Source organism: Carassius auratus, unplaced genomic scaffold, assembly GCF_003368295.1.
Source record: "Carassius auratus strain Wakin unplaced genomic scaffold, ASM336829v1 scaf_tig00032660, whole genome shotgun sequence".
Classification (NCBI taxonomy): Eukaryota; Metazoa; Chordata; class Actinopteri; order Cypriniformes; family Cyprinidae; genus Carassius; species Carassius auratus.
In genome coordinates this window covers 7,501-20,000 of record NW_020526018.1, presented here as the reverse complement: position 1 = coordinate 20,000, position 12,500 = coordinate 7,501, and the positions used below count along the sequence as shown (strand labels likewise).

General features: G+C 47.2%; 1 protein-coding gene across 3 annotated transcripts in view; it reads left to right on the top strand.

Annotated features, from left to right (window-relative positions):
• Window positions 1–12,313, top strand: part of LOC113080956 (proline-rich protein 5-like) — a 16,174-nt gene extending 3,861 nt beyond the window's left edge. For all 3 annotated transcript variants that reach the window (XM_026253027.1, XM_026253028.1, XM_026253026.1), the window contains 7 exons: window positions 8–88; window positions 9,223–9,271; window positions 9,352–9,409; window positions 9,691–9,782; window positions 9,901–10,041; window positions 11,132–11,270; window positions 11,347–12,313. In XM_026253027.1, the coding sequence (XP_026108812.1) occupies window positions 8–88; window positions 9,223–9,271; window positions 9,352–9,409; window positions 9,691–9,782; window positions 9,901–10,041; window positions 11,132–11,270; window positions 11,347–11,681 (895 nt within the window). In that variant the 3' untranslated portion in view covers window positions 11,682–12,313. The remainder of the gene's footprint in view (window positions 1–7; window positions 89–9,222; window positions 9,272–9,351; window positions 9,410–9,690; window positions 9,783–9,900; window positions 10,042–11,131; window positions 11,271–11,346) is intronic.
• Window positions 12,314–12,500: the final 187 nt, after the last annotated feature.

Below are 12,500 nucleotides of genomic sequence, written 5' to 3'. Positions count from 1 at the left end.
GTGTCAGCATCCATAATGCCGTGATCGCCGTGTTCCAGCGGAGGGATCTGGGAGAGAATGAGCTCTATGTGCTGAATGAAGGCGTCAGGTGAGTGAACTTCACTAGTCTGCTGGTTATGGCCAGAGTGAATGAAACGGTTGGGAAATCACCAGCCTGACGACTAGAACTGCTTTAAATAAATGAAATGAGCGAATGCGTCAACAGCAGAGTGATGTGGGTTTGGTCAGTTTCTCTCATCACGGGTGACTAGTCTTTATTTACTCGGACTGCACCCCTGAAGAACAGACACATGGACTGATGGGGTTTTCCTCACTGGACGTTTTCTTTCATTTCCAGCACACAATAAAGAATAATTAGTACTTATGCTTCATCAAATTCACCAATGATGCAGAATAAACAAACGTTTAAAACTGCTAATAACTTCAGTATATTAATGAGGTTTTCTCCACATGTGAGCAGCATCAGTGTGAGATGATCTCGCTTCAGTTTTGTGCACTGGCTGAACGTCTTCGTTTATGACCGGCTGATACAGTCGTCGCCAAAAATATTGGTCCCCTTGGTAAATATGATCAAACAAGGCTGTGAAAATTCACAAAAATTGGATAAGAATTTAAAACTGGGGGGGGGGATGACATTATGAAATAAAGTTTTTTTCTCAAATACACGTTGGACACAATTATTGGCCCCCCTAGAAATTCTTATGAGTAAAATATATCTGAAGTATATTCCCATTCATAGTCACAATTCTGAGCACTCCAGCGTGATTATAAACATGAAGTTATCCAGCCATGGCTTCCTGTTTCACAGAAATATAAAGTGGAGGGAAAACTAAGCCCAAATTCCCTTAATCATCCATCACAATGAGAAAAACCAAAGGATATATTTCTGATGTGCAGCAAAAGATGATTGAGCTTCACAAATTGGTGAAAAGCATATTCAGTTATCACACGACTGGAACTTCAAATGGGACTGGCTTCTGTGATCAGATGAAACTAAAAATGAGCTTTTTAGCAGTAAACACTCAAGATGGGTTTGGTGAACACCGAGATATAAAGAACCCCATGTGTACAGTGAAATATACTGCAGTATTTCTGATGTTGTGGGCCTATATTTCTGCTGGAGGTCCTGGGCATCTTGTTTAGACACATGGCGTCTTTGATTATATCAAATACCAATATATAAAAAATCAGTAAGTGACTGACTCTGTTAGAAATCGTATAATGGGCCATGTTTGGATCTTCTGACCGTACAATAACCCAAACACAAACCTCAGAAACAACACTGAAATGGGTCACTGAGCTCAAAACCAAGCTTCTGCTACAGCCATCCAGTCCTGACCTGAACCCTACAGAACATGAGAGGAGTGAACTGAAGAGGAGAAGCTGGGAATCTGAAGGGTCTGGAGTGATTCTGGATGAAGGAATGGTCTCTGATCTCGTGTCAGGTGTTCTCTAACCTCATCAGGCATTATAGGAGACAGTTTTGAGCTGTTAAACTGGCAAATGGAGGTTTAAAAAAGAATTCAATAAAAGGGTGTCCTTAATTGTGTCCAATGTGTATTAGATAAAAACATTTATTTCATAATGATATTTCCCCCCATTTTAAATTCTCATTATCCAATGAATTTTTTTAAATAAAAGATCAAAAGTATTAAGAATGTAGATTAATTTTCACAGCCGCCTTTGTTCATGTTTATAAAGGGGAACGATATTTTTGGCCACGACTGTACATATCTTGCTGCTCTTGTGATCATTTTTTAATTTTCCCCTAAAATGTGACTTAATTGCTCTGCATTTGGTAATGGCATACAGTTTTGTTTAATTTGTTGGAATATGTGGAAATATGCAGCTCTAATGTTGTGATAGTAATCCCAGTGCAGTAAGAAATGCTCCTCTGTTTCCAGCTCTTTCTGTGAGCACCGTGAACATAGTCTCTGTTCTCTGTCTGTGTTGTCCTCTCTCTATAGCCAGACACTGTCTTTATATTGTTAGTGTCTTTCTTAATTTATGATGTTTTAAACAGCTTCAGTATTCTGCTGGTTTGTAATCTCTTTTCAGGTCTAAATACAGCTTCATTTTCTTTTGTAATTTAGTGGCATGTTCAAGCAATGTAATTGTGTTTTTGTAACCGTGTGATTTGGTTGGGTCGGATTATGCTGTGTTGGTTTGAGTTTAACCTGTTGTAGAAGTGCACTCTTCTGCAGGTTCTGCTTCTGCCACTACAGGTCTTCAGTCTGGTAAGAGCTCGGATCACTGCAGGTCTTCAGTCTGGTAAGAGCTCGGATCACTGCGGATCTTCAGTCTGGCAAGAGCTCGGATCACTGCAGATCTTCAGTCTGGTAAGAGCTCGGATCACTGCGGGGCTTCAGTCTGGTAAGAGCTCGGATCACTGCGGGGCTTCAGTCTGGCAAGAGCTCGGATCACTGCGGGGCTTCAGTCTGGTAAGAGCTCGGATCACTGCAGGTCTTCAGTCTGGTAAGAGCTCGGATCACTGCGGGGCTTCAGTCTGGTAAGAGCTCGGATCACTGCGGGGCTTCAGTCTGGTAAGAGCTCGGATCACTGCAGGGCTTCAGTCTGGTAAGAGCTCGGATCACTGCGGGGCTTCAGTCTGGTAAGAGCTCGGATCACTGCAGATCTTCAGTCTGGTAAGAGCTCGGATCACTGCGGGGCTTCAGTCTGGTAAGAGCTCGGATCACTGCGGGGCTTCAGTCTGGTAAGAGCTCGGATCACTGCGGAGCTTCAGTCTGGTAAGAGCTCGGATCACTGCGGATCTTCGGTCTGGTAAGAGCTCGGATCACTGCGGGGCTTCAGTCTGGCAAGAGCTCGGATCACTACAGGTCTTCAGTCTGGTAAGAGCTCGGATCACTGCGGGGCTTCAGTCTGGTAAGAGCTCGGATCACTGCGGGGCTTCAGTCTGGTAAGAGCTCGGATCACTGCAGATCTTCAGTCTGGTAAGAGCTCGGATCACTGCGGGGCTTCAGTCTGGTAAGAGCTCGGATCACTGCGGGGCTTCAGTCTGGTAAGAGCTCGGATCACTGCGGGGCTTCAGTCTGGTAAGAGCTCGGATCACTGCGGAGCTTCAGTCTGGTAAGAGCTCGGATCACTGCGGAGCTTCGGTCTGGTAAGAGCTCGGATCACTGCGGGGCTTCAGTCTGGCAAGAGCTCGGATCACTGCGGGGCTTCAGTCTGGTAAGAGCTCGGATCACTACAGGTCTTCAGTCTGGTAAGAGCTCGGATCACTGCAGATCTTCAGTCTGGTAAGAGCTCGGATCACTGCGGGGCTTCAGTCTGGTAAGAGCTCGGATCACTGCGGGGCTTTCAGTCTGGTAAGAGCTCGGATCACTGCGGAGCTTCAGTCTGGTAAGAGCTCGGATCACTGCGGGGCTTCAGTCTGGTAAGAGCTCGGATCACTGCGGGGCTTCAGTCTGGTAAGAGCTCGGATCACTGCGGGGCTTCAGTCTGGTAAGAGCTCGGATCACTGCGGGGCTTCAGTCTGGCAAGAGCTCGGATCACTGCGGGGCTTCAGTCTGGCAAGAGCTCGGATCACTGCGGGGCTTCAGTCTGGCAAGAGCTCGGATCACTGCAGATCTTCAGTCTGGTAAGAGCTCGGATCACTGCGGGGCTTCAGTCTGGTAAGAGCTCGGATCACTGCGGATCTTCAGTCTGGTAAGAGCTCGGATCACTGCGGATCTTCAGTCTGGCAAGAGCTCGGATCACTGCGGATCTTCAGTCTGGCAAGAGCTCGGATCACTGCGGGGCTTCAGTCTGGTAAGAGCTCGGATCACTGCGGGGCTTCAGTCTGGTAAGAGCTCGGATCACTGCAGGGCTTCAGTCTGGTAAGAGCTCGGATCACTGCGGGGCTTCAGTCTGGTAAGAGCTCGGATCACTGCGGGGCTTCAGTCTGGTAAGAGCTCGGATCACTGCAGATCTTCAGTCTGGTAAGAGCTCGGATCACTGCGGGGCTTCAGTCTGGTAAGAGCTCGGATCACTGCGGGGCTTCAGTCTGGTAAGAGCTCGGATCACTGCGGAGCTTCAGTCTGGTAAGAGCTCGGATCACTGCGGATCTTCGGTCTGGTAAGAGCTCGGATCACTGCGGGGCTTCGGTCTGGCAAGAGCTCGGATCACTGCGGGGCTTCGGTCTGGCAAGAGCTCGGATCACTACAGGTCTTCAGTCTGGTAAGAGCTCGGATCACTGCGGGGCTTCAGTCTGGTAAGAGCTCGGATCACTGCGGGGCTTCAGTCTGGTAAGAGCTCGGATCACTGCAGATCTTCAGTCTGGTAAGAGCTCGGATCACTGCGGGGCTTCAGTCTGGTAAGAGCTCGGATCACTGCGGAGCTTCAGTCTGGTAAGAGCTCGGATCACTGCGGAGCTTCGGTCTGGTAAGAGCTCGGATCACTGCGGGGCTTCGGTCTGGCAAGAGCTCGGATCACTGCGGGGCTTCAGTCTGGCAAGAGCTCGGATCACTACAGGTCTTCAGTCTGGTAAGAGCTCGGATCACTACAGGTCTTCAGTCTGGTAAGAGCTCGGATCACTGCAGATCTTCAGTCTGGTAAGAGCTCGGATCACTGCGGGGCTTCAGTCTGGTAAGAGCTCGGATCACTGCGGGGCTTCAGTCTGGTAAGAGCTCGGATCACTGCGGGGCTTCAGTCTGGTAAGAGCTCGGATCACTGCGGGGCTTCAGTCTGGTAAGAGCTCGGATCACTGCGGAGCTTCAGTCTGGTAAGAGCTCGGATCACTGCGGGGCTTCAGTCTGGTAAGAGCTCGGATCACTGCGGGGCTTCAGTCTGGTAAGAGCTCGGATCACTGCGGGGCTTCAGTCTGGTAAGAGCTCGGATCACTGCGGGGCTTCAGTCTGGTAAGAGCTCGGATCACTGCGGAGCTTCAGTCTGGTAAGAGCTCGGATCACTGCGGAGCTTCAGTCTGGTAAGAGCTCGGATCACTGCGGGGCTTCAGTCTGGCAAGAGCTCGGATCACTGCGGGGCTTCAGTCTGGCAAGAGCTCGGATCACTGCGGGGCTTCAGTCTGGCAAGAGCTCGGATCACTGCGGGGCTTCAGTCTGGCAAGAGCTCGGATCACTGCGGGGCTTCAGTCTGGCAAGAGCTCGGGATCACTGCGGGGCTTCAGTCTTGGTAAGAGTCGGATCACTGCGGGGCTTCAGTCTGGTAAGAGCTCGGATCACTGCGGGGCTTCAGTCTGGTAAGAGCTCGGATCACTGCGGGGCTTCAGTCTGGTAAGAGCTCGGATCCACTGCGGGGCTTCAGTCTGGGTAAGAGCTCGGATCACTGCGGGGCTTCAGTCTGGCAAGAGCTCGGATCACTGCGGGGCTTTCAGTCTGGCAAGAGCTCGGATCACTGCGGGGCTTCAGTCGGCAAGAGCTCGGATCACTGCAGATCTTCAGTCTGGTAAGAGCTCGGATCACTGCGGGGCTTTCAGTCTGGGCAAGAGCTCGGATCACTGCGGGGCTTCAGTCTGGTAAGAGCTCGGATCACTGCGGGGCTTCAGTCTGGTAAGAGCTCGGATCACTGCGGGGCTTCAGTCTGGTAAGAGCTCGGATCACTGCGGGAGCTTCAGTCTGGTAAGAGCTCGGATCACTGCGGAGCTTCAGTCTGGTAAGAGCTCGGATCACTGCGAGCTTCAGTCTGGTAAGAGCTCGGATCACTGCGGGGCTTCAGTCTGGTAAGAGCTCGGATCACTGCAGATCTTCAGTCTGGTAAGAGCTCGGATCACTGCAGAGCTTCAGTCTGGTAAGAGCTCGGATCACTGCGGAGCTTCAGTCTGGTAAGAGCTCGGATCACTGCGGGAGCTTCAGTCTGGTAAGAGCTCGGATCACTGCGGAGCTTCAGTCTGGTAAGAGCTCGGATCACTGCGGAGCTTCAGTCTGGTAAGAGCTCGGATCACTGCGGAGCTTCAGTCTGGTAAGAGCTCGGATCACTGCGGAGCTTCAGTCTGGTAAGAGCTCGGATCACTGCGGAGCTTCAGTCTGGTAAGAGCTCGGATCACTGCGGAGCTTCAGTCTGGTAAGAGCTCGGATCACTGGCAGGGGATCTTCAGTCTGGTAAGAGCTCGGATCACTGCGGAGCTTCAGTCTGGTAAGAGCTCGGATCACTGCGGGGCTTCAGTCTGGTAAGAGCTCGGATCACTGCAGATCTTCAGTCTGGTAAGAGCTCGGATCACTGCAGATCTTCAGTCTGGTAAGAGCTCGGATCACTGCAGATCTTCAGTCTGGTAAGAGCTCGGATCACTGTGGAGCTTTTGGAGCACTTACATTTTCTTGTCTATCCTATTCTGGAGAAGAAGAAGAAGAAAAAAACATAGCTACGGGTTCTGTGCTAGTCTGAGACTTTGTCATGGCACTTGTAATACTATTGTTGTTCTCTTGTTTTTATGACTGTCTATTGTTCTCTAATATTAGCGTAGATGCCATTCTTCTAATGATGTAGCAAGTACATCTGGTGTTATGGGTCATGTAGTGTGAGGCCAGGTGCTGTTGATTGTTCTAGGAATGTCGCTAATTCATTAATGTAGATATTGAAGAGGGTCGGTGATAGTGGACAGCCCTGTCTCACACCCCACCCTTGAGCGAAGAATTCTGCTCCTTTTTCCAATTTTAATTGCGTATTGATTCTTTGAATACATTGTTTTTATAATATTGTGTGTTTTACCCCCAACACCTGATTCTAGAAATTTTGACAACAGACCTTTATGGCAAATTCCATCGAAAGCAAATATTTTCGTTTTGTTTTGGTTGATGTATTTGTCGATCAGGGTGAAGATGTGATCATATTTTTTTTAAATTTGATAAGAATCCAATATGTCTTTTACTGATGACATTGTGCTCTGTGAGGAAGTGTACGATTCTTGCGTTGATATTAAAGATGGCTTCCTCAGATTACTGCTAACACCGATGCCTCTGTAATTGGTTGGGTCTGATTTGTCTCTTCTTGAATATGGGCGTTATGAGTCCTTGATTCCAGGCTTCAAGGAAATGACCAACACTCAGAACCAAGTAGAATAGTTTTAGTAGAGCCAATCTTAATTTGTGCTCTGTGTTCTTGAGCATTTCATTGAGGATGTCATCTGGTCCACTTGCTCTTAATTCCGCTCCCCCCCCCCCTCTCTTTCTCTCTCTCTCGCTCCTCTCTCTCTCGCTCCCGCTCCCCCCTCTATCTCTCTCGCTCTCGATCGCTCTCTCTCTCTCTCTCTCTCTCTCTCGCTCTCTCTCTCTCTCTTTACACATGTGCAGGCGTCTGAGGAGTGTGTGAACATCTGAGCGAGTTGCGGTCTGTTTAAGTGAGTTCTTTATTTTCCCTAATTGTTTTCTAGATATTTTAGTTAAGTGTAGATTTAATTGTCGCCGATTTGATCACCCAAAGGGTGGTGAAAAATGGGGACAGATTCAAATGGTTGTGCTCCTGTAATCACCTAAGCATGGGTGCAAATGTTTTGCTGATGAATCTGTAAGTCAAGCACTGTCTAACTGCGATTAGTAGCGAATTTGGTGCTTGTAATATTGTGTCTGCATCAAGGATGAATAAAGCGGTTGTCGTTTTTTTGAGAGAGGTTGGATTAGTTCAGCATTTGGTTGAATTTGGGTAAAGAATATACAATTTATATCAGTACTGAATCAATGAGGTGTTTTACCTGCGGGAAGTATGGACATGTTCAATGAACGATGAAGCTATCACGATGATGTAGTACAAACTTCTGTGTATACAGTTGTAAGTGTAAATAGAGTGAGTGATGTAGTAGAGAGCGCTGACGCAGGTCTCGGTGAAATCAGTGAATTGGAGTGATCTGTGGAGAGTGCTGAGCTGGTGATGAGCCAATATATTCTCAGGCATCAGAACTGCGCTCAGCTCAGGAGGATACTGATATACTGATAGAGGAAGTTCAATCTGTGGATTCTGATAGTGACACTTCTGATATAGCAGAATTTAAGGGAGGTTCTGCAGAGAATTGTCACAGTTTTAAATCAAAGCATCCTTATTATACAGTTTGGCTATCTTCTATCTGCTGTGGTTCATCCTCACTTCCACCACTCTCTCAGTTTTCTGCTCTGGACACTAACAGTGCTACAGACACTCTTTGCTCCACTTTAACATCTTGCTTGGACAACTTTTGCCCACTGTTGTCTAGACCAGCACGCACTGCCCCATCTGCCCCCTGGCTGTCCGAGGCTCTCCGTGAACATCGCTCTAAACTCAGGGCTGCAGAGAGGAAAATGGCAGAAATCAAGAAACTCTACCGACCTCAGTGTGTATCAATCTCTCCTCTCTTCCTTCTCTGCAAATGTCTTTCCGACTAAACATCCTACTACCACAACAAAATTAACAGCTGTTGTGACGCTCGGACACTCTTCAAGACTTTCTCTTCTCTTCTTAATCCACCTCCACCTCCTCCATCGACTCTTACAGCGGACGACTTTGCAGCTTTCTTCACAAATAAGATGAGATCCATCAGTGAACCAATTCTCCACAACACAGACTGAGGACAACTTCACAACGACTAATGCACACTCTTTATCCTCCTTCTCCCCACTCTCAGAGATGGACGTCTCCAAACTTCTCTTGTCCAATCATTGTAATGCTCTTCCTGCATGTACTGTCAAGCCTCTGCAACTGATCCAGAATACAGCAGCGAGGGTTGTCTTCAATGAGCCCAAAATCATGTTACTCCTCTCCTCATCAGGTTCCACAGGCCCAGTAGCCGCTCGCATCAAATTCAAGGTACTGATGCTTGCCTACAAGACGACCACTGGCACGGCACCAACTTACCTAAACTCACTGGTTAAATCCTATGTGCCCTCCAGAAGTTTGCGCTCTGCAAGTGAACGACTCCTGGTGGTGCCATCCCAAAGAAGTTCACAATCACTCTCACGGACCTTTTCCTGGACTGTGTCCAGCTGGTGGAATGACCTCCCAATCTCAATTCGTACAGGAGTCTTTACTCATTTTAAGAAACATCTAAAGACTCATCTTTTTCGCCTGCACTTAACCTACTAACACCAGTACTTTTCCTTGTCTTTCATATTTAAAAAAACCCCCACCCTGGTTCTGTGTTCAGTACTGGTCTGAGACTTGTCATGGCACTTGTATACTGTTGTTGTTCTCTCGTTGACCTGACTGCTTCTAATGTTCTCATTTGTAAGTAGCTTTGGATAAAAGCGTCTGCTAAATGATTAAATGTAAACGTCAAACGTCTCTGCCTCTCTCTGTCTCTAGGCAGCTCCTGAAGACTGAGTTGGGCTCCTTCTTCACAGAATATCTGCAGGTGATCAGTTGCGTCTCAGATCAATAATCAATCCTAAATGAAGCAGCTATGAACTAAGTCTGATTGTGATTGTGTTGCAGAATCAGCTGCTGACGAAGGGAATGGTGATTCTGAGAGATAAGATTCGCTTTTATGAAGGTAAGATACTGTCTGAACCATTTCTGATGGTTCATGTGTGTTTGTGGATGTGATCTTCAGAGAATCGTCCACTTGTCTCGCTTCTGAACGTCCTCATGTGTCTGTGATGCTGCGGGATCTTCTCTCTTCACTGATGTGACTCCATGTGTTTGAATCCGCTGCTGTTTTGCCGAATTTGTGTTTGTAGTTTTTTTTGTGTGTGTTTTTTATTAGTTTGTTTTCAGTTCTGCTCTCTCTCTCTCTCTCTCTCTCTCTGTGTGTGTGTGTGTGTGTGTGTGCAGGTCAGAAGCTGCTGGACTCTCTGGCAGAAACGTGGGACTTCTTCTTCTGTGATGTTCTGTCCATGCTGCAGGCCATCTTCTACCCCGTCCAGGTACTTCACCAAACACTCCAGTACTATTATTTTGCTGATAGAGCAGATTAATTTGAGTGTGTAAAGGATGAGCTGGTGGTGTATTTATGTGTGTGTGTGTGTGTGTGTGTGTGTTCAGGGGAAGGAGCCGTCTGTCCGTCAGCTGGCTCTGCTGCACTTCAGGAACATCATCACTCTCAACATAAAGCTGGACGATGCTCTGACTCGACCGCGCGCTCGTGTGCCGCCCTCCATCATTCAGATGCTGCTCGTCCTGCAGGTGTGTGTGTGTGTGTGTGTGTGTGTGTGTGTGCAGCTGTTTCCCAGCAACCTTTGAGGTGCTCGTGTAAACAAACATCAGAAACTTTGTAATGCTCCTGATTTCCTGAGTCGATGCAGAGCTGAAACTGTCAGTGTTTCTGTGTAGTGCATCTGAAACTCACACGATGACGTCACACAAGTCACATGCGTGTGTGTTTTAGTGTACATGTATTTCCAAGTAAACGTGTGTTGAATTGTGAGTGTTTGTGAGATGTGTGGTTTTCTGTGCTTGCATCATCTCTGACCTTCAGACTGAAATATATCTACACCCTCCTGATTCTTCACAAGGTGTGTGTGTGTGTGTGTGTGTGTGTTTCAGCTTTGTTTGTGGTTTTATTTCCTGTGTGTCTCAAGGAAAGTCTTTTAAAGGGCTCATCATGGTTTTGTTTTGTTTAGTTTTTCCGTCTCAAGTCACCGTGATCTGTCAGATGTGATTGTTGGTGATATTCGATCTTAATCACAGCTGCGTGCTGGGTTTCTGATGCTCCTTTCGTTATTTAGGTCATTAAAGGTGCAGTGTGTAATATTGCCAGCTAGCGGTTGACATGGGTCCTGCAAAAACCCAGATCCTGCACAGAACACACATTTCAGACTAGAATTACTGGCTATATCAATATTTTATTTATTTCATTATTTCATTGTCATTCGTATAGAAGTCATTTTCTTTCAGAACAGGATGTCAGCTCAACATCGTGATGTCATCAACCCAACGCTACAGGACAATATCTGAGATACAACTATTATAAATCTGGAATCTGAGGGAGCACAAAACTCTAAATATTGAGAAAATCATCTTTAAAGTTGTTAAAAAAAATGTTCTTAGCAATGCATATTACTGAAGTTTTGATATATTTACAGTAGGACATTTACTAAACATCTCCATGGAACATGATCTTTACTTAATATCCTAATGATTTTTCATAAGAGAAATGTATAACTGTGACTCTACAAATATTTCTACAAGTATATCTGTGTTACTGAAGACTGCTGATTGAGAATGGAGTGGTGTGTGTGTCGCAGGATGATGTTGATGTGTGTGTGTGTCGCAGGGGGTTCACGAGTCTAAAGGTGTGAGCAGTGATTACCTGAAGCTGGAGTCTCTGGTGCAGAAGGTGGTGTGTCCGTATCTGGGGACGCGTGGCCTGTTCTGCGGCGATGGCTCGGTGGCTCAGAGCTCGTGTGTTCTGGGTGAGCAGCGTCTCAGTGAAGCTCTGGCAGCGGTCACCGCTCTCTCTCTGACCCGTCCTTCCTTTACTGTTCTCAGAGAAGCGTCTCCTGCGCCGATGGCCGCGCTCCAGCGACTCGCACGCCAAGAACCTGGTGGTGCGCTCCAAGAGCTACAACATCCCTGTGCTGACGCCGCTGGAGGAGCATGACCCCGAGAGCAGCGCCGCGGTCAGACGTCACTCCGTGTGTCAGATGACGTCCTGCGCAGAAGAGCCAGACGTCTGTGAGGATCCGTCTCCTCCCGTCTGCTCCGAGACCATCGTGGACCAGATCCTGGAGTCTCTGGACTCAGACACCGAGGGAATCTTCATCGACTTCCGCCGGCAGCGTTCCAGCTCCGACGTCAGCCGGGAGAGCGAGAGCGCGGCGTGACCTTTGACCTGTCCACACGCCGCTGACGATGCACCAGCAGAGCTTTAGAACGAAGGGAGTTTGTTTCAGGACGTTGAAGGGAGTGTTCAGAAAGCAGACGAACACACTTCTCCGCTGTACTAGTGCACCGAATCATGACCGAGCGCTTTTACATTTATGTGAAGTTGCTTTGAGCAGAATTGGATTACATTAAGATTGTCATTTAGCAGATGGTTTTATACAAATGAGGACAGTAGAAGCAACAAAAGAGCAATGAAATATAAGTGCTGTGACGTCGGTAGCCGAGGGTTAATTGTGCAAAGTTGTGTTTTCAAGACGATAGAGGACTCTTTCAGCAGCGGTGCACATCTAATGCACAAAATCCATTAACAATTTGAACTATTTAAAAAGTTCATTATCAATGCAATTTTGAGACTTTAGGAGAACAATTGGATCTGAAATCATTAGAAAGTGTATAAAGCTAATTGTTAATTGCAGCATGATTTTTTTTTTATTTTGTAATGATTTTTACAATTATGTGTTGAATAATGATTCTGCCTTCAAATATTTTACTAAACAGATGACTATTTTTATTTTAATTCTAATGTTAAGTAAAACGATATTTTGCTGGTGATTAAATAAGTTTGTCCTCATTTAGTATGAGATTTTTTAGGAGATGTGTGAGGTTTAGGTCCCTAAGATCTGTGCTTGGACTGAGACGGTCCTTCAGAAGAGACTGGTCTCCGGTCAGTCCAGCCGCTGACCGCTGGTCACCAATCAGACGGATTTATCCCAGATTCATGTGTGAGAGATCGTGAACAGCGTCTCATTCAAGCACAA